Raw genomic sequence first — 21,500 nt, 5'->3', positions numbered from 1 at the left:
AGTATATGAATTGTCCCTTGTATCTGTGATCAGTTGTGTGCTTGGATCCCAAGATTAATTCCTTGACTAGGTTGTTTTAATTAATTATTATTTGTGTAATTTGGTTCCCGCTATCTTACTCAATTTTGAATTTCAGTTTTTATTCCTTTTTAATTAGTTGATACTATTGCTAAAAATTTCCTCCCATTTTCCTGTGTGATTTGCCTACCAGTTCCCTGAGGAGACGATCCTACTTGCCCTGTTTACGAATTAAATTTGAGATTGTGTTGGTTGGTAATTAGGCTGTTATTTTTAACTTTATTTTTGGAGGTTTGACACCCACCAAATTTTGGCGCCGTTGCCGGGGAACTAGTGTTTTAAGTGACTTATTGCACACGTTTTAGTTTTTATTTTTATTTATTTTTTCTTTTTTATTTTATGCCTCGATCTTCTCGTACAAGAGAATTAGAATTTGATCTAGAGATCGAGAAGACTGCAAGAAGGTTGACTAAGGAGGCAAAGTTGCCTAAGCAACAAGATTCAACGTCACCTTCAGAATCTGAGCAAGAGTTTATTTCTAGTGATTCATCAGGTGAATCTGAAGAAAACAAAGTGCATATTCCCCGAGTAGCAATGGCAGTCCCAAAAACTTTGAGGGAGTGGGCAACTCCTAACGTGAACCAACAGCCATTATGCATTACATTTCCTAACACGGAAGAGGCATTTGAGCTTAAGTCTGGTGTTATTCACTTACTTCCTACTTTTCGTGGTATTGCAGGTGAAGACCCACATAAACACTTGAAAGAATTTCATGTTGTGTGCTCCACAATGAGACCTCAAGGAGTCACTGAGAACCACATCAAGTTAAGAGCCTTCCCTTTCTCTTTGGCAGATAAGGCTAAAGATTGGTTATTTTACCTGCCATCAGGATCCATCACTACGTGGGAAGAATTGAAGAGAAGATTTCTCGAGAAATTTTTTCCTACCTCTAGAGCCGCCAATATAAGGAAAGAAATATGTGGAGTTAGGCAGGCGAATGGGGAAACTCTATATGAGTACTGGGAGCGCTTTAAACAACTGTGTGCCAGTTGCCCACATCATCAAATTCCGGACCAACTTTTAATACAATATTTCTACGAGGGATTATCACCCATGGATAGGAGCATGTTAGATGCAGCCAGTGGCGGTGCTCTGGTGAACAAGACCACAGACGAAACCACGTTATTGATCTCCACCATGGCTGAAAATTCCCAACAATTTGGAGTGAGAGCTGATGGAGCAATAAGAAGGGTCAATGAAGTGAATCACTCTGACTTAGAGGGTAAACTATCTGAGCTTACCTCTCTGGTGCGTCAAATGGCAAGGGGGCAATTACAATCTGTGAAAACTTGTGGTATCTGTGCTGCTCCCGGACACATGACTGACATGTGCCCAACTCTCCAGGAGGATTCACCTGAACAAGCCAACATAGTGGGAGATTTTTCTGGACCACCTCCACGAAGGAATGATCCCTTTGCACCCAATTACAACCCAGGGTGGCGAAATCATCCTAACTTTAGCTATGCTTCAAAACCCCCTAGTTTTCAACAACATTTCCAACCACGGCCACCAGTGCAACAACCGTCCACTTCCAATTCAAACATGTCTCTTGAAGATATGGTGAAGTCACTGGCCCAAAGCACGAGTCAATTACAGCAAGAGGCTCAAAGATCTCAACAAGAGTCTCACAGATTTCAACAAGAGACTCGTGCTAGCATTAGGAATTTGGAAGCACAAATGTCCCAATTGGCAACTTCCATGAGCAATCTGAAAAATAGCAATAGAGGGAAGTTACCATCTCAAGTAATTCCTAATCCCAAGGAGAATGCCAGTGCAATGCAATTACAGAGTGGCAAGAAGGTACAGTCTCCTAGGCGTGCCCACGCCAGAGAAAAAGAAGTGCCCAGGAAGGTGGAAGAGGAAAAAGAGAAACAATCCTTTGAAATCTCAAAGAAAGTTGACATTCCTCCTCCTTTTCCTAGCAGGTTTACAAAAGCTAAAAAGGAAGAATCTGAGAAAGAGATTTTGGACACCTTCAGGAAAGTGGAGATCAATATTCCTCTGCTGGATGCTATTAGGCAATTGCCTAGATATGCTAAATTTTTGAAGGGTTTATGCACTAATCGCAATAAGTTGAGTCTGGATGACAAGGTGAACGTGGGGAAGAATGTCTCAGCGATGTTTCAAAGGAAGTTGCCCCAGAAATGCAAGGATCCAGGTATGTTTACTATACCATGCATAATTGGCAATCAAAGAATTGAAAAAAGCATGCTTGACTTAGGTGCTTCAATAAAAGTCATGCCTCTTTCAATTTTTAAAATTTTGAATTTAGGACCCCTCAAAGAAATTAGGGTAATCATTCAACTAGCAGATAGGTCTAATGTCTACCCTGAGGTTTCTAGTTGAAGATGTTCTAGTAAAGGTCAATGAATTCATTTTTCTTGTGAATTTTTACATTGTTGATATGAATGATGAATACTCTACTAATTCAGCAGTGATTCTTTTGGGTAGACCCTTCATGAGTACAGCAAGAACTAAAATAGATGTACATGAAGGAACTTTATCTGTGGAATTTGATGGAGAGAAGGTCACTTTCAATATTTTTGATGCAATGAAGCATCCTGTGGATACTGAGTCTGTAAATTTTGTTGGCATGACTAACACCATTGTGCAAGAGAATTTTGAATAGAATTTCATGGGGGACAAGTTGGACTTTGTCTTACAACAAGGCAAGACCAATTTGGAAGTGGACGACATGGAGGAGGAGGAGGTCAAAGAAGCTATCATGTCCTTACATTCACTACATCCGTTTCCAGGCAGGTTTGAAAATCCTTTTCTACCATTACCCACTTCTAATGAAAGAATTCTACCTTCTGTTCAACAGGCACCTAATGTGGAATTGAAGGAACTGCCCGAGCATTTGAAATATGCTTACTTGGGAGATAACAAGACTTTGCCTGTAATCATTGCTAATGATTTAACTGCGTTGCAAGAAGAGAGGCTCTTACGGGTCTTACGGAAATTTAAACCAGCAATTGGATGGACATTAGCAGACATCAAAGGCATCAATCCATCCATTTGCATGCATCACATCCTTTTGGAGTCGGACGCAAAACCCGTGAGAGAGTATCAACGCAAGCTCAATCCTGCAATGAAGAAGGTGGTGATGAAAGAGATTCTCAAACTCTTAGAATTAGGAATTATTTTTCCTATCTCTGACAGCCAGTGGGTAAGTCCAGTCCATATTGTTCCCAAGAAGACTGGAATCACATTGGTGAAAAATGAAAAGAATGAGTTAGTGCCAATGAGATTGCAAAATGGGTGGAGAATGTGCATTGACTTTAGGAAATTAAATGCCGCAACTAGGAAAGACCACTTTTCACTCCCATTTATTGATGAAATGCTTGAGAGGTTGGTAGGTAAGTGTTTCTTTTACTTTTTAGATGGTTACTCTGGATATTATCAAATTATTGTTGCTCAAGAGGACCAACATAAAATCACTTTTACCTGCCCTTTTGGAACTTTTGCATATCGCCGTATGCCTTTTGGTTTGTGTAATGCTCCTAGAACATTTCAAAGATGCATGATGAGTATTTTCTCTGATATGATTGATAATTACATTGAAATTTTCATGGATGATTTTACAGTATATGGTGATTCTTTTGATCAGTGCCTAGACCATTTAACAAAAGTTTTGAAAAGATGCATTGAAACAAACTTGGTTCTTAATTATGAAAAATGTCATTTCATGGTTAAGGAATGCATAGTTTTGGGCCATGTTGTTTCATCAAGGGGTATTGAGGTAGATAAGGCTAAAATTGATTTGATCACTAGTCTACCTTACTCTATTAATGTCAAGGATATTCGTAGTTTTCTAGGCCATGCAGGTTTTTACAGGCGTTTCATAAAAGATTTTTCAAAAATTGCTCAACCGTTGTCTCGCTTGCTTCAAAAGGAGGTGCCATTCAACTTTGGAGATGATTGCAAATGGTCCTTTGACACACTCAAGGGTATGTTGACCACGGCACCCATCATCCAACCCCCAGACTGGAAGCTATCCTTTGAGCTCATGTGTGACGCCAGTCAGTATGCCGTAGGAGCTGTGCTTGGACAGCGGAATGGGAAACGTAGTCACGTGATATACTATGCGTCAAAAACATTGACACCAGCTCAATGCAACTACACCACTACGGAGAAAGAGCTTCTAGCTATTGTTTTCGCTTTTGAGAAATTTCGATCATATCTATTGGGGTCAAAAATAACGGTTTACTCTGATCATGCAGCTTTGAAGTACCTCCTGTCAAAAAAGGAGTCCAAGCCAAGACTCATTCGTTGGGTGCTCTTACTGCAAGAATTTGACTGGGAGATCAAGGATCGGAGAGGGGTGGATAATTCAGTAGCTGACCATTTGAGTAGATTGATAAGAGAAGAGGAAGCAGTTCCCATATCTGAAGTATTTCCTGATGAACATCTTTTCTATCTCAAAGGTAAGGAACCTTGTTATGCAGATATTGTGAACTTTTTGGTCAGTCATAAATTTTCTATTGGCATGAGTAAGAGTAAGAGGGATAAGATAGTCCATGATGCTCGATACTACATTTGGGACGAGCCATATCTGTAGAAAATAGGCTCTGATCAAATTATTCGTAGATGTGTACCCGAAAGTAAAATTCCTTCTATCCTTGCTCATTGTCATAATTTTGCATGTGGTGGCCATTTTGGATCTAAGAGAACTGCTAGAAAAATCCTTGATTGTGGCTTTTATTGGGAAACATTGTTTCGTGATGCTTATGCATTTTGTAAAAGTTGTGAAAAATGTCAAAAATTTGGAAGTTTGTCTCATAGGGATGAAATGCCTCAAGTGCCTATGTTATTTTGTGAAGTATTTGATTTTTGGGGTATGGATTTTATGGGACCTTTTCCTAGTTCTTTTGAATTTTTGTATATTCTGTTAGCAGTTGACTATGTATCGAAATGGGTAGAAGCAAAGGCTACTCGGACTAATGATTCTCAAGTTGTTGTAGGATTTCTCAAATCTCACATTTTTAGTAGGTTCGGAGCGCCGAGAGCCATCATCAGTGATCAAGGTACCCATTTCTGCAATCGCACCATTGCAGCTCTCATGAGAAAATATGGAGTGCACCATCGTGTGAGTACAACATATCATCCTCAGACCAATGGGCAAGTTGAAGTCTCCAATCGAGAGATCAAGAGCATATTAGAGAAAACGGTTAACCCCAACCGTAAGGATTGGAGCTTGCGATTGGATGATGCTTTGTGGGCATATCTAACGGCGTATAAAACGCCCATTGGAATGTCCCCATATAGGTTGGTGTTTGGTAAAATGTGTCATTTACCTGTGGCTATTGAGCATCGTGCATTCTGGGCAGTCAAGCAATGCAATTTGCATGCGGATAGAGATGGCAAAGAGAGAAAGCTCCAACTCCAGGAGTTGGAGGAAATTTGTCTTGAAGCATATGACAATGCACGTTTGTACAAAAAGCGTACCAAGCAGTTTCATGACCGCCTATTGCGTGCGAAACACTTTTCTCCAGGACAAAAGGTACTCTTGTTCAATTCACGGTTGAAATTCATGCCAGGTAAGTTAAAATCTCGTTGGATTGGACCATATGTGGTAGTCAATGTTTTTCCCAATGGTGTGGTTGAAATCCAGAGTTTAGAGACTAATAAGAGTTTTACAGTTAATGGTCATCGTTTAAAACCGTTTGTTGATGTTTCAGACATTGTCACTTTGGAAGAGGTACACTTGATAGATCCTATCTATGCCTAATTGCTCACTGTGGAGTCGTCTAGCCAAAGACGTTAAAGAAAGGCGCTTCTTGGGAGGCAACCCAAGGCCTCCATTTTTTGTTATAGCTCTCTTTCGTTTTTCGTTGATTTTGGGTTGTTTTGTTTCATTGCAAGTGTTTTTTTTTGGTGTTGGGCAGGAGACTTGGATTTACAAGGCATGCCCACGCCCTATAAGTGATGCTCTTGAACACCGTAGAAATGCTTGGGCAGAAGACTCTGCCTTATAAGGCGTGGTCACGCCTTACAGCAACTCTAGTCAACTCTGGGGACACAGGCTTGGATTGAAGACTTCCGCTTCCATCTGAAGCAACGCTACACCACACTACCGTCGCAGGCTCCACGCTGCCAGTCCCTGACACCTCCTCTACCATGGTGTTTTGTTGCAGTTTTTATTCATTCAGGGAAGTTTTTTGCTCCCTTCACTTGACTTCAACTTTTCGTTCTTACATTGAGGACAATGTAGACTTTAGGTGTGGGGGGAGTAGTCTAGCTTTTCCTTCTGCCAAAAAAAAAAAAAAAGAAACCTTTACCATGCCTTTTGGATTTTTGTGGTTAGCCCTGATAAGCAATGGCTAGATTTTCAAATTTAACTATTGTTACGGTTTTAGATGATAATATGTTAAGTATGATATGGTAAAATTTTAGGATGACTCTTTGGTAAATATTTGAGATTTTGTGACTCTTGCAATTTCTTTTGGTTAACTTTTCTAGGCATTGTAAATATTTTTCTGACATTTTTTGTGTGAACTGGTTCAACTATTAATCTTAGTTCTCCATGTTAAGGAAATGAAGCAGGCTTGCATGGTTTTAATTTTACTTGGGTGTTTTTTTGTGAATAATATTCGGCTATACTCCGCTGGTTATCATTGACTAGTAACCGGGGGTTTTCACCTAAAGTGTCGATTTTCGCGTCAAAAAGCAGCGATAACTATGAGTATGTGGTCTTTAAGCGGTTAAAGTTGAGTAACCGGGCTCCTTCATTGGAGAGATGTCGGAGTTCGCGTCAAAAGACTTGAATGGCTCAAGACTAAGCACTTCCTTCAAGAAAAAAAAATGGAAAAAGAAACAGGAAAAAAAATGAAAATGATGAAAAAAAAAGAAAAAAAGTATACGAGCATGAAAGTATGTGAATAATTGTATTGCCTGCGGATCCATGAGTCTTTATGTTGAGATTTTGCTTAATAATTGGACCAGTTATTAAAGAATGTTGGTTGGATATTTTCTATTCTTAGATTAGTTATTCTGGATTTGAAAGAGTCATTGGTTTGAAAAGCTAGTTGGAGAGTTATCTCGTAAATTTTGTCATCAGTACTTGATAGTTATGTAAATCATACATTGGCAATAGTTGCTTTGATTAATAGCCATTGTTTTGAATTCAACTGCTGTAAAAATGTTTGCTCGTTGGGTTGTGTATTTAAAGTTTGAAATGCTTGAGGACAAGCATTGTCTTGGTGTGGGAGAATTTGATAGGGATATAATTATGCATTTTATTTGTGGTTATTTGGTCTTAATTTTGGCAGTTTATTATGCAAAGTATTGGATTTCTGCTCATAATGGGTATTTGTGTTACTTATAGGCAATTGGTGTTAAAAGTGATAAAAAAGGGCAAATTCCAGAAGACTGCGCCTTCTCTGGCGTGCCCACGCCAGACAACGCAGAGTTGCGTGAAAAATCCGGATTGCGGGTCCTATTCCTGGGGCCACCGCCTTTCCTTGGAGCCATACTTTAAACTTACGTGGGATTAGGAAATAGAATTGGAAGATGACTTTTGGTAACAATCCAATGGGGGAAAAGGAAGCAAATTGTTTGAATAAACCCACATATTATTTCGGCTAGCAAAAAGGAAACGGCGGCGCAAACAATAAAAAGAAGACAGCAATAGACTAGGGATGGATCTTGGACTTGGACTTTTTCTCTACTTTTGTTTTCTTCTTTGTTAGGAGACTAGCGGCGAAAAATCTTTTACTCCTTCTTCAATTAACAAAACTCCATGAAAACTTTGATTGACTTTGTTGTCATGACTATGCGGCAAGACTAGATCGTTTATCTAGTTGAGGAATAAATCGAGGATCGGGGCACCATAACTGTGAGATCGTTTTAATTGCTTATTTTTAATTTATATGTTCATGGGTATTTGATTATTCTCTATTTTTTCCCTGAGTTATTATTGTTTAGATTTATTGGATAATTAGACCTGTTATTCGATTGTCTAAATAATTGATAGCCAATTAGGATGTTGGCGCGTCGCCTTTAAGCATCTTGATTAGTGGCAAACGAGACAATTGCACCGCCTCGCAAGCGGTCTAATTTGGATCGTGGGGATAATTAATCTAGCCTAAACAAATCCGCATGTGTGTTTGTCATTTAGAATTGGGTCTTTCTAATTCCTAATACTGTGGCTACATTAAATCTTGTGAGCGTTTCTGGGGTTGTCTAGTCACAAGAGGGTAGTTTATGAGCGTCTCTTGACTACCATAAAATTAAGAAAAGATTGGTGGTTGGGCGCATCGCTTGACCACTATAACCAGTTTATTCGTGAGTATATGAATTGTCCCTTGTATCTGTGATCAGTTGTGTGCTTGGATTCCAAGATTAATTCCTTGACTAGATTGTTTTAATTAATTATTATTTGTGTAATTTGGTTCTCGCTATCTTACTCAACTTTGAATTTCAGTTTTTATTCCTTTTTAATTAGTTGATACTATTGCTAAAAATTCCCCCCCATTTTCCTGTGTGATTTGCCTACCAGTTCCCTGAGGAGACGACCCTACTTGCCCTGTTTACGAATAAAATTTGAGATTGTGTTGGTTGGCAATTAGGCTGTTATTTTTAACTTTATTTTTGGAGGTTTGACACCCACCAGTAACAGCATAGGGACATAGTAAGAAAAAGTCAAGGAAAAAGAAGCAGAAGGGAAGTAACACCACCTCAGGCAAACAGGCAAGCAGCCACACCTCAGCCAATAAAATAGCAACAACAAGACGCACAGAATCTCTTGCTGTCAAAACAAGAGACAAAGAAGTGAGAAGCAAACGTAACATAAGACAAAGTACAACGGAGAGGAACAAACAATTTCGAAACATGTAGACAATGCATAAAACAAGAAAGATACTAACCTGAACTAAAAAAGGAGGGATTGACAGGAGAATCCGAAGAGAACAAAAGCAACAAAAGAACAGAAGGATTGAGAAGTCGTGTATAGCAGAGGATCTTCTAAGCAAGAGGAAGAAAAAGATTCCAAAAAGCAATACAGAGGTAATAAAAAATGGTGAGAAAGGCAAAAAAAAAGATAAAGCGTGAACAGAAAACAAAGCAAAGGGAAAAAAACAATGGGAAATTCATAACATGCAGCAGAGCATGCCTACCAGCAGCTAACCGAAAGTTGCAGAGATGCAAGCAAGCTTCTAAACAGCAAGGCAACAACAAAGCAATACAAAGGAAGGCCAGGAAAATAAGCAGGAAGAAGATTAGTTCATCGTTCATGAAAGAAAAAAGAAAAGAGAACAACAAGTAAGACTAATACAAACAACACTGACCATAATGCAGGACTTCCAAAATCCAACAGGAAACCGGCGATGAACTCACGAAAACTGTACGAAAAAATTTTCATCAGTCTCGTCATCAACTGAAAGCAAAGAAGAAAGAGCGGCAATTCATTCTTTGTCAGGATTGCACAATGTTTACAAAGAAAATTTTACACTAACAGGCCATTGAATACAACATGGGCTTTAGTGAAGAATCCGTAATAGCATCATAATAGTCAGGGTAAAATTGTCATTTCAGTTTCCCTTTATTTAGTTGACCACGTAACCTTTGTCATTCAAGAAGACATATCACACCTGCTACAATGTGTCATAACAACTACTCTTACCACTCTTTTCCTCCTCACATTATCAGTACTATCCTAATATTGCAGCCTCAGTTCTAGTCCTATATGTATATATTATTATACTCCCTCCGTCCCATTAGAAGTGTCATGCTTTCCTTTTTAGTCCGTCCCAAAATTAGTGTCACTTACCAATAATGGTAATAAAAACTTTCACCGATTTCCACTGATACCCTTAAATCTTACAACAAGATTCTTATATTTTAGTGGGCCCCAAAGTTCACCTGTGAAATAGAGAATTTTCATGTGATGGTGTGTGAGTGTCACGTTAGAACCAGCAGGATTCGTGCATTGCACTTTCTCCAAAAGGGCTTGAAAATATATCATATGTATGGGTCCCACAATCATATCACTACTCTATCCTACCATCAATGGAGCAACACGTCAGGCTGCATAGCTAATTCAACCGGGGCATTCTTGGAACATAACCCATTACCTTTTGAAATCGGAGCACTGTTGAAAAAATGTGGGATTCCCAAAGCACGACAGATTCATTGGGACAGAGGGAGTAATTATAATGAATATATAGCAGAAAGCAAAAAAGAAACACTCATGAAAACGAGGCCTTATAGTCTTAGTCTGCTAAGAACTAACAAACAAGGACAGAATGAAACAACAACAACGAAAAGGAAACCAATTGGAGCTGAAGTTGGACGAACACTCTCCAACCAATCACGTTTTGCCACATCATCAACAGTACACACTCTTGAAGCATGGCATTCCCTCTTTTATACATATTTGTAATAAATTAATCGTAGCAATATCACCTCTATTTCTCAAAGTAAATCGCAGTAGACTATTTATGTTGTGAAAGATTGCTTGCGGTGTAAAAATTTCGGAGATGGTGAATAGTATCAATTTTGCAACTACTTGAGAAAGTGTGATTATTATGTTGGATAGTATCTTATCTTATCTTAAACTACATAAAGCGCCGAGGCTTCACCTATAGTGAATTGTCCTGTTTTCAGTGTGATTTTGGGCCTGATTTTGGCATTTCCTGTCTTTTAGCATTATATGGGGCCTCCTGTGAACCGCTTTGTTTGTTGTTGCTTCCTTTCTCATTTTTTCTTTTGTCAATTATTTCAATTATGCCCTTTTGTCCTGGTTTCTTTGTAATTTCATTGTCAATTTTGTCCTTTTATTTGTTGTACCACTGCAGCTGCCACCCTCAATTCCGCGATGCAGATGCAAATTTTTTTGGCCTCCGTTATACAAATTTATATAATTTATGTATCCTTGTACTTTCTTTGTGTGCGTTTTTATTTATATTAGTTTTCTACAATATATATATATGTATGGACAAAAATATTGATTGTCTAGAAAATATAGGAAAATATATACATAAAATCAGAATTTTCTCACCAACTATTAAATTTCTCTCATTATCCAACTTTACAATATACCCAAAAAACAACCCACTTAAAAAATTCAAAAATTCAAAAATATACTACTAAAAAAAATAAAAAAGATAAAATTTTCTTCAAAACTATAACAAAAATAGCCAAACTACCACAAATTTACATACAAATATTTAAAACCATGGCCCTATATATATATTGACAAAAATATACATGATGCAACTCAAAAAAAATTCATATTCACACATGGATCACAACACAAATAAGAACCCACAAATATAACAAACAAACAAAACTAGAAAAGATATAAACACTAAAACAATATTAAACAATCATACAAGCTCAAATAAAGTATCAAAAATCCATATATATATATACATATGTAAATAAACAAAAAATAAAATATAACAAACAGACAAAACCATAAAAAATCTAAACACTAAAAAAAATCAAACCATTATATCACCTCAAATAAAATACTAAACATGCACACACACACACATGCATATTAAAAATTATGTTATATACCTATATCTACATATCAATACAAATTCACCACAACTTTAAGTAACATAAAATAAGTCACATAAACATCAAACAATAAATATTTAAAAATTCTACTGCAAATTACTGTAATTAAACTCTATAATTTTCATATGCAATCATTTCTGTTTCTTATAAAAAAATCTATACACATCACCTTACTTTCAATAATATCCATTTATCAATAAAGTATTAATATAAAATCTCTCAGCTCTCAAAATTAATATTATCCCTCACTTATTCAAACTCTATTAATTAAAAAATATAACTTCCATCAATTTCAAACACATTCATTCATAACTAAATCAATATCATCTTCACTTATTGAAAAAAAACCTACTTAATTAACAAACACATATGTTACCAATCTACAATATCAAGTTATTCCAAATTATTAATTTATCTCATCACACAACGTCCAAATTATAACACTCTCAATGTAATTCTCCACTTAATTCTTTGTCCTATCAACTTTTAAAAAATAATATATATTCCATTAATTTAAATAACATTTACTTACCACTAAATTAAAATAAAAAACAATTTAATTTTTTAATACCAATATTATCTGTCAAATGCTTAAATCATATTAATTTTAAAAAACACAATACAGATCACATCAATTTTACTATATCTATTTATAAAAAAAATCAATCCAATGTATGCTCCTATCATACACAACAATCTAACTATACGTATTAAATAAATCTTACATTACCCTAATATAATCACTAATCGACGCCTCATAGAAGTTGCAGGGCACAAAGCCTAGTATGTGGTCAATAATGGTAAGGTTTTCTCTTCTCTCTCTACTCCATCTTCTTTCTCTTCCGCACCTTGTTTTGCCTTTATCTTCTCCTTAAGGTCCTTCATCCTCTCTTGATACGCCTTCTTTATCTTTCTCTCCTTATTCCTTTGCTCATCCAACGTTGTGCTTCTCTTCCTATTCACGTTCCTTGCTGATAGCTTCTGCATCCTCACTTGGTTCCAGTTCTTCCTGACACCTTCTAGCCACCAGTGCAGGTAGTCATACCCATTGGCTTTGTCCGGGTTGTTTGATGAGGTCACCACCTGCCTCTACCATCTTGGAGTAGGTTGAAATTTTAAAGTCTAGGAATTTGTGTGAATCCATATCATTGGTGAACTCATCATCTTTTTTCTCTACAAGGTGTTAAGATTTATAACCAGAAGAAATGTTATGACACAAGTTATTGATCGAAAGCATTAGCATTTTCCGATTTCATATGTTTGTTTGTTTGGTGAAGTGTAGGCTTTGAGAAATTGAAACTAGCTTATGACAATGGTTAAATTTGATTGAAATAGAGAATTTCAACCTTTCTCTTGCTAAAATTCATTTAAGATGTTTACTTGTCCATTTAGTGTTTGTTAAGATGTTTGTACCATGCTTTCCTTTTTGGTTCGTCCCAAATGTATTATCACTTATCCAAAATGAAATGTATTTCTCATCAAAATTCAATTTTCTCTATCTGACAAAAGTTATCTTACTAGTAAAAAAATGTGGGCCTAAGCCTTTAACTCACTAGTTAGTGAAAAATTAAGGGATAATTTCAAAAATCTCCCTTGAGGTTTCTAACAATTTCACATAGTACCCTTGAGGTTTTCAATATTACACATACCTCTTTTGGCCCTATAAAATGACCATAATAGTCTTAATATATTAATATTTTTTTTCATTCAATTAAACAATTCATTACTAATCTTGTTCATATGAATGTGTCACACAATTAGACATTTAATGGAAACAAAAATAAAATTCACTCGTGGAATAATCGATCATGTCCTAAATAAAATAATAATATATTAAAAATTAATTTTAGCTTTACTTGGAGGATCTGAAGATAAATAGAAGACTATGTAAATTGGATTTAAAAAGGATAGGGTTGGTATTGATACTCCAATAGTTGAAGGATAGGATGTTATATTGATGTGGTTATTAAAATTTTTTGAGTTTAGCAATACAAATTTTTTAAATTTCGATTGAGGTTTTAGAATTTAGGAATTGATGGTAGTAATAGTCATAGTGATAATAGTACTAATTTGAAATGTGATAATATGAAAAGGTTTAAAATAGTAGAGATGGGGGTTGAAAATGAGTTTGAAATTTTGTGCATGTTCCATAGTTTTTGAATAATTTTATAAGAAGGTAAAATGAATTTCACAATTTCATGAGGGCATTTTGGATTATTCAATCAAAATTTTGACCATTAAATGGTTTTTGTTGCGGAAACAATAAACTCGGGGGAGGTACATGTAATTTTTCAAAGTTCAAGAGAACTAGATGAAATTGTTAAAAACCTCAAGGGAGGTTATTGAAATTATCCCAAAAATTAACTCAACGGTTAGTGTATGAGATACACTACCCAATTTTGAGAATATGTTATCCACATGCATGATCGACTGACTTGAGTTACATGTGCATTCTTGAGACGAACCAAACAAACGGATCCCTAATGCAAGAGGGACGACTGACCAAGACAATTCGAGTGTAGTCCAAGTGGAGCTAGGTGGTCCAATGACTAGAGTATGTGCCAAGAAGTTTAAGGAATCAATGCAAACCCTAGTTCATACCATACATGATGGAGTTGACCATGCAAATGTTATTCATGAGCTTGAGAAGGAAGAAACAATTCGTTACACCCTAATTCAAGTCTTTGAGCCAAGTGAAGTCTAGTTGGGAGTTTCAAAAGTTTGGAGCATTCAATTTCTGTTTTAGTTCATTTAAGTCGTTTGTTTGGTGTCTAAGCAAAGGTTTTAATGTTAACTTACCTTGCTTAATTTAGTGTTAGTTGATCTAATAAATTCAGCCAAGATTAGGAGTCCAATGGGCCGACTTTTTGTCATTTAACTTTAGGTAATAAGTGGTTTCAAATCACATTAGGTCTTGAGTTTATGTAAAGCTATAAATAGCCAAATACTCCCAACATTTCTCTAGTTTTGGAATATATCAGATTTGTGTGTTAAACATCATTTCTCTTGTCCAAGAGAGTATTTTTTGAATACTTGAGAATTACTCGAGAGTATTCCTCGAACTTATCAATTAAGTACACATCTTGGTTGTAGTGTTCTCCTACTCTTAACATTGGTTCACTTACTCGATTGATTGTGGGTTGAGATTCAATTCAAAGTTCGCAATCTAGGGTTAGAAGGGTCAAGTGTTATTCCACAACTCAACTTGATTTTCTTCGTCTAGATCCGGGACTACGTGGGATACGAGTTCATACCTTCGGGTGGATTTGTATCAGATGGTAATCAGAGCTAGTTGACGTTATCAAGTATATCTTGTCAAGTCTTGTAAGTTTTCCTTGTGTTTTTCAAATCTGGTCGTTTGCCTTTGTTAGTCGTTCCACTAGATTGTCGTCGTCGTTTATGCTTGTTTAATCCGCATAGTAGTTGTTGTCGTTTGTTTTGTGGCTGTCCGAAATAGAGTTGTTCACGAATCGAGCTGCTCACGAGCCAATTGAATACGAGCTCGAGCTCAAAAACATTAAGTTCGTTGGCTCGCGAGCTCAATTATATATTTTTTTATTTTAATAGTAAAATTACATATATATCCCTAATGTTTTATTATTTGTTAAAAAATTATTATTTTTATTTTTTAACCTCGAGCTCGAACTTGACATTTTGAGCTCGTCGAACTCGAACTTGAGTTCGAATTTCATAAAATTAACTGAAGGCTCGACTCAATTAGGCCAAAACTCGACTCGACTCGCCTCGTTTGCACCCCTAGTCTGAAGTCTTCCTTGTTGCATTGTGTTTTTGTTTTGATCTTGTTGGGCCTCCTTGTTATTCATGTTTCTAGGTCTTGATGCCATCTAAGAGTTAAAAAAAAATCTGATCGTATTTGTTTTGAAGATTTGCGGTTAAACTAGGGTCTTTCTTGGCCAATGGGTTAGGATTTGTGTCTTGCACTAAAATCGAGGCTATTTACCTTGTTTCTTGGAAGTTCTTGATATATCTTGGAGTGTTGGGATTGGTATCTAAGGTTTTTTGAATTCTTGAAACAAGGTTGACCAATTCTTGAACATTACCCAAGTTTTTGTTTCTTGAACCAAAATAGCGGCTGCTTGTGTGCATAACCCAACCCATTCTTGATCTTTGAGCTTGATCCGACTTGAAAGGAAAAAAAAGAGACAAATCTATTTTGCGTTTATAAAAAAAAAAGAATCAGAAAAAAAGGAGGAAAATGCAAGAAAAAGGAAGAAAACAGAATCGGATCAAGGAAGGTAACTTGATTTGGGGATCCAAGTTGACTTGGGTCTGTAAAACAAATCCTAGTCACCATCAAATACTACCAAATCTGAACCTTTCTAAAACTAATTGCACCGTGAAAAACTTCCCAAACCAGCAACTATTCTTGCCAAAAACAATTCCAAGAAAAACCTTGTAGGAACTTACCAAAACCAGCCCAAATGCAAGTCGGGTAGAGTAACGTCTAGGTTTCCAAATTTCTGCCGCTTCTTTGTCAAATTGGTGTAATTTATCCAGCCACGAATTTGAGGTTGTAGGGTGTCTTTCCAAACTGTTAACAACGTCTAAAGGTCCACAAAAGAGGTCTAAATCAATCTTGGTCGTCCATCTAATTTCCTAGTTTTCTAATTTGGGTAATTAGTTTCCTAAATTGAGTCACTAGACATGGTCCAAAAGTTTCTAAATTTCGAGTCTACTTGCTCGGCCAAGTCTAGTCATTTCCCAGCCTGTTTTTAAGTCCTTTTGAGTCAATCAAAATCAACTACTACCCTCAAAAAAAATTCCAGCCAACAATCGCTGCACCGTTGGTGTAACTTGGAGAGAAGTTTGATTGATACTCATTGAGGAATTCTACTTCTTCAAGAGGGACAATTCACTGACTTGAGAGGTGTTGGTGAGATCATTAGAGTGACTTATACACTTGAGTGATACACGAGTGCGAGTGAAACACGTAAGGGAGTGAGAGAGGCATTTTCGACTAACGTTTGTTAAGTTTTGCATGATTATAAACATGGCTCACAAAAATGAACTTACCATTGCACAATTAGCATTTAAAATGGATGCTATGTGGACCGAAATACAAAGGAAATTCAATCACAAGTTCGAGTCCATCCAGGAGCAAATCGAACAAATAGATTCATCAAAGAACTCCTTCGAGAAAACTAGAGGAAAATTTCTCATGCATGAACTCAGTGACTCCAATTCGGAGAGAGAGTTCAAGGAAGAAGAGCAAAGGCCGAGGGAGGATAAACATCGAGCTAAACATGGAGATGATCAACTAAAGGGGATAAAACTAAAAATCCCCACATTCCAAGGCAAATCGGATCCCGAAACATACTTGGATTGGGAAAGAAAGATTGAATTGATTTTTTATTGTAACCACTACACGGAGCCTCGAAAGGTGTAGTTGGCAGCCATAGAATTCACGGACTACACAGCTATTTGGTGGGATCAACTTCGCATCAAACAAAGGAGGAATGAGGAGCCAACCATCCGAACTTGGGAAGAGTTAAAAAGGGTCATGAAAAAGCGCTTCATACCTCGTTACTATCATAGGGATTTGCACCATAAATTGCAAACTCTCACTCAAGGTAGTATGACGGTTGAAGATTACTTCAAAGAGATGAAAATGGCAATGGTGAGGGTTGATGTTCATGAAGATTTGAAGGCAATCATGGCTCAATTCTTGAGGGGATTAAGGGCCGAAATTGTAAATGTTGTAGAGCTTCAACACTATTTTGACATGGGGGAACTATTGGACAAAACTATCGAGGTGGAAAGGAAGCTCAAGAGGAGGGGTACAACTCGCCAAAACTCCAATTTCCAATATGAAAATTGGAGAAATTCGACCATAAAGGGTGAGATCAGCCCTTCGATTGCACAAAATTCAGCCAAACCAAGTGGAGTTTCGAGTGGAGCTTTGAGGCCGAATACTTCATCTTCCAAGGCAATACAAAGGGGAGGATTTAAGGCCAATCAAGAAACACCTAAACCAAAAAATTGAGACACTAAATGTTTTAAGTGTCGAGAGTTTGGACACATTGCTTCCCAATGTCCAAATCAACAGGTCATGCTCATGTTGTCCAATGAAGAAGTGCTAACCGATGACGAGAACAAGTACAAGGAGATGCCGCCTTTGGTTGATGATGGAGGAGAGGAGACCGAGGAGGAGCAGCCTACACTAGATCGAGTTGGTTTAGTAGCTCGACGTGCATTAGCTACTCAAGTTAGTGTGGATGATCTACAACGTGAAAATATATTCTACATACGTTGTCATGTCAAGGACAAAGTTTGTAACTTGGTGGTCGACCCCGGAAGCTGTACTAATGTAGCGAGTGCACACATGGTGGAGAAATTGAGCCTAGCTACTACTAACCATCCCAATCCCTACAAGTTGCAATGGCTCAACAATAGTGGAGAGATACGTGTACTTAAACAAATCCTAGTTTCTTTTCACATTGGTAGATATGTTGATGAGGTTTTATGTGATGTTGTGCCTATGCAAGCTGCTCATATTATCTTAGGCCGACCTTGGAAATTCGACAAGAAATTTAGTTGGGATGGTTACACTAATAAATATTCGTTCTCCCATCTCCCATTGTAATAAAAGGATTGTACTTGTGCCTCTTATACTTCAACAAGTGCATGAGAATCAAGCTACTCTTCAACGGGAATTCAAATTAGAACTTGAGAAAAAGAAAAGACAAGAAAGAAAGGATAAAGTTCGAGAGAATAGGGGAAAATGTGAGTTAAGCCGAGGCAAAATTGAAGGGAAAATGGAGAAAGAATCTCGGCTAGAGAGATAAAAAAAGAGAGGAAACAAATGTTAATGGCAAAAGTCAAAAATGTGCGAAAGACCTTGTTTTCTGATCATATCCTATTACTTCTCGTATGTAAAGGAGTACATGCGACTGACACACTTGATGTTTCCTTACCTAGTTCTATTGCTAATCTTTTTCAGGAGTATCAAGATGTCTTCCCTGAGGATGTACCTAGTGGTTTACCTCCATTAAGGGGAATTGAGCATCAAATTGATCTCATCCCTGAGGCAACCTTACTTAATAGACCACCTTATAAGAGCAATTCTAAGGAGACTAAGGAGATGGAGCGCCAAGTAGGTGAACTTTTGGATAAAAAATAGGTACATGAAAGCTTGAGTCCATGTGTCGTTCCAATTCTACTTGTGCCCAAGAAAGATGAAACTTGGAGGATATGCACCGATTGTTGTATCATAAATGTTATAACGGTAAAGTATCGCCATCCTATTTCTAAACTAGATGACATGCTAGATGAGCTTCATGGACCTATAATTTTTACTAAAATTGATCTAAAAAGTGGCTATCCATCAGATAAGAATGAAAGAAGGGGATGAATGGAAGACTGCCTTCAAAATTAAGTATGATTTATATGAATGGTTGGTTATGCCATTTGGATTGACTAATGCACCTAGCACATTTATGAGAATAATGAACCATGTCTTACATGCATTCTTAGGTAAGTTTGTAATCGTTTACTTTGATGACATTTTTATTTATAGTAAGAATTTAGATGAGCATGTCATGCATGTCAAGGCTGTTTTGGAGGTTCTTCGAAAGGAATAATTGTATGCCAATCTTAAAAAGTGTACTTTTTGCACTGATCAAATTGTGTTCCTAGGGTATGTTGCGAGCGCGCAGGGCATACACGTTGATCAAGATAAGGTGAAAGTAATAGTGGAGTGACCGACCCCTACATCTCTTAGTGAAGTAAGAAGTTTCCACGGGTTGGCTACCTTTTATCGTCGGTTTGTCAAAAACTTTAGCACCATTGTAGCCCCACTTACTTGCATCATCAAGAAGAACCAAGCATTTCAATGGGGAGATGAACAAGTTAAGTCCTTCCAATTACTCAAACACAAACTCACACATGCACCTATACTTAGATTGCCTAATATTGATCAAACATTTGAAATTAAGTGTGATGCATCTGGTATAGGTGTCGGGGCCATGTTACTACAAGAAAGAAAGCCGGTCGCCTACTTTAGTGAGAAACTAAATGGCACATTGTTGAACTATTCCATATATAACAAAGAGCTATACGCTTTAGTTAGGGCCTTGCAGACATGGCAGCACTATTTAAGGCCTAAAGAATTTGTTCTACAAACGGATCACGAGTCGTTTAAGCACCTCAAGTCTCAAAACAAATTGAGCAAGCGACACACACAATGGGTAGTCTTCATTGATAGTTTCCCATTCGTGATCAAGTATAAGGCTGAAAAAAGTAATGTGGTAGCGGATGCACTGTCTAGAAGGTACACTCTTATTACCACTCTTGATGCCAAATTACTAGGGTTTGAGTTGACTAAGGATGCTTACACTAACGACCCTGATTTTGGAGCTATCTTTACTGATCTTCCACGGCTTGACCGTGAGAATTACTATATTTTCCAAGATTATTTGTTTTCAAGGACAAGTTGTGCATACCATCTTGTTCTATGCGAGAACTACTTACTTGTTAGGGAGGCGCATGGTAGGGGTCTTATGGGGCATTTTGGAGTCGCTAAGACATTGTCTATCCTCCAAGAGCACTTTTATTGGTAAAAAATAAGGCGTGATGTGGAACGCATTGCTCAATGATGTGTAACTTGCCATCATGCCAAATCTAAGATAAACCCTTATGGATTTTACACCCCATTACCTATTCCTACTATTTCATGGGTTGACTTTTCTATGCATTTTGTACTTGGATTATCTAGAACTAGGCATGGACATGATTCTATTTATGTGATTGTTGATCGTTTCTCCAAGATGACACATTTCATTCCCTATCATAAAATTGACGATACTAAGTATGTAGTTGATTTGTTCTTTAGGGAAATAGTCAAATTGCATGGAATACCATGCACTATTGTTAGTAATAGAGATGTCAAGTTTCTTAGTTATTTTTGAAAATCTTTATGGAGTAAACTAGGAACTAACTCTTGTTCTCTACTTTCAATCACCCCCAAACTGATGGTCAAACTGAAGTAGTTAATAGGACACTCTCTACCGTGTTACGTGCTATCATAAAAAAAAATCCTAAATCATGGGAAGATTGTTTGCCACATGTTGAATTTGTTTATAACCACATAGTCCATAGCACCACACAATCCTCACCATTTGAAGTTATTTATGGTTTTAACCCTCTCACACCTCTAGACTTATCTCCTTTACCTATGTCTGAGAGAGTTAATATGGATGGATTGAAACAAGCGGAACAATTGCATGCCTTGCATCAAAAGGTAAGAGATAACATTGAGAAAATAACGTTTCAATTTATTCGCCATGCTAACAAAGGTCGTCACAAGATGATTTTTGAGTCAGGTGATTGGATGTGGATTCACATGCGCAAAGAAAGTTCCCGGTACAACGACGCAACAAACTCTTGCCTAGAGGTGATGGACCTTTCTAAGTGGTGGAGCGCATTAATGATAATGCTGACAAGTTGGACCTACCAGGTGAGTACGGTGTCCACGCAACTTTCAATATGACTGACTTGAGTCCTTATCTAGCAGACGATGAGTTTGATTTGAGGACAAATCGCCTTCAAGAGGAGGGGAATGATGCAAGAGGGACGGTTGACCAAGACACTTCAAGTGTAGTCCAAGCGGAGTTAGGTGGTCCAATGCCTAGAGCAAGTGCCAAGAAGTTTAAGGAATCAATACAAGCCCTAGTTCGTACCATACATGATGGAGTTGACCATGCAAACGTTATTCATGAGCTTGAGAAGGAAGAAATAATTCGTTACACCCTAATTCAAGTCTTTGAGCTGAGTGAAGTCTAGTTGGGAGTTTTCCAAATTTGGAGCATTCAATTTCTATTTTAGTTCATTTAAGTCGTTTGTTTGGTGTCTAAGCAAAGGTTTAAATGTTAACTTAC

General features: G+C 37.2%; 2 protein-coding genes and 1 non-coding gene across 3 annotated transcripts; 2 read left to right on the top strand and 1 right to left on the bottom strand.

The window, feature by feature from the left end:
* The first annotated feature begins 417 nt into the window (after positions 1 to 417).
* LOC113729335 (uncharacterized) lies at positions 418 to 2,707 on the top strand. Its single transcript, XM_027253642.2, has 2 exons — positions 418 to 2,236; positions 2,511 to 2,707. The coding sequence occupies exons 1-2, from the start codon at positions 418 to 420 to the stop codon at positions 2,705 to 2,707; spliced, it is 2,016 nt and encodes a 671-aa protein (XP_027109443.1).
* Positions 979 to 1,085, bottom strand: LOC113733523 (small nucleolar RNA R71). Its single transcript, XR_003459035.1, has one exon. It is a non-coding gene; the product is annotated as a small nucleolar RNA R71 (small nucleolar RNA).
* A 14,493-nt stretch (positions 2,708 to 17,200) lies between the features above and the next one.
* Positions 17,201 to 21,405, top strand: LOC140036423 (uncharacterized). The gene is made up of 6 exons (XM_072077823.1): positions 17,201 to 17,551; positions 17,672 to 18,031; positions 18,566 to 18,718; positions 18,954 to 19,098; positions 19,579 to 20,112; positions 21,080 to 21,405. The coding sequence occupies exons 1-6, from the start codon at positions 17,201 to 17,203 to the stop codon at positions 21,403 to 21,405; spliced, it is 1,869 nt and encodes a 622-aa protein (XP_071933924.1).
* The last annotated feature ends 95 nt before the right edge of the window (positions 21,406 to 21,500 follow it).

Source organism: Coffea arabica, chromosome 2e (assembly GCF_036785885.1).
Source record: "Coffea arabica cultivar ET-39 chromosome 2e, Coffea Arabica ET-39 HiFi, whole genome shotgun sequence".
NCBI lineage: Eukaryota > Viridiplantae > Streptophyta > Magnoliopsida > Gentianales > Rubiaceae > Coffea > Coffea arabica.
The sequence above is the reverse complement of the archived record's forward strand: the minus strand, read 5'-3'. Positions and strand labels throughout refer to the sequence as shown.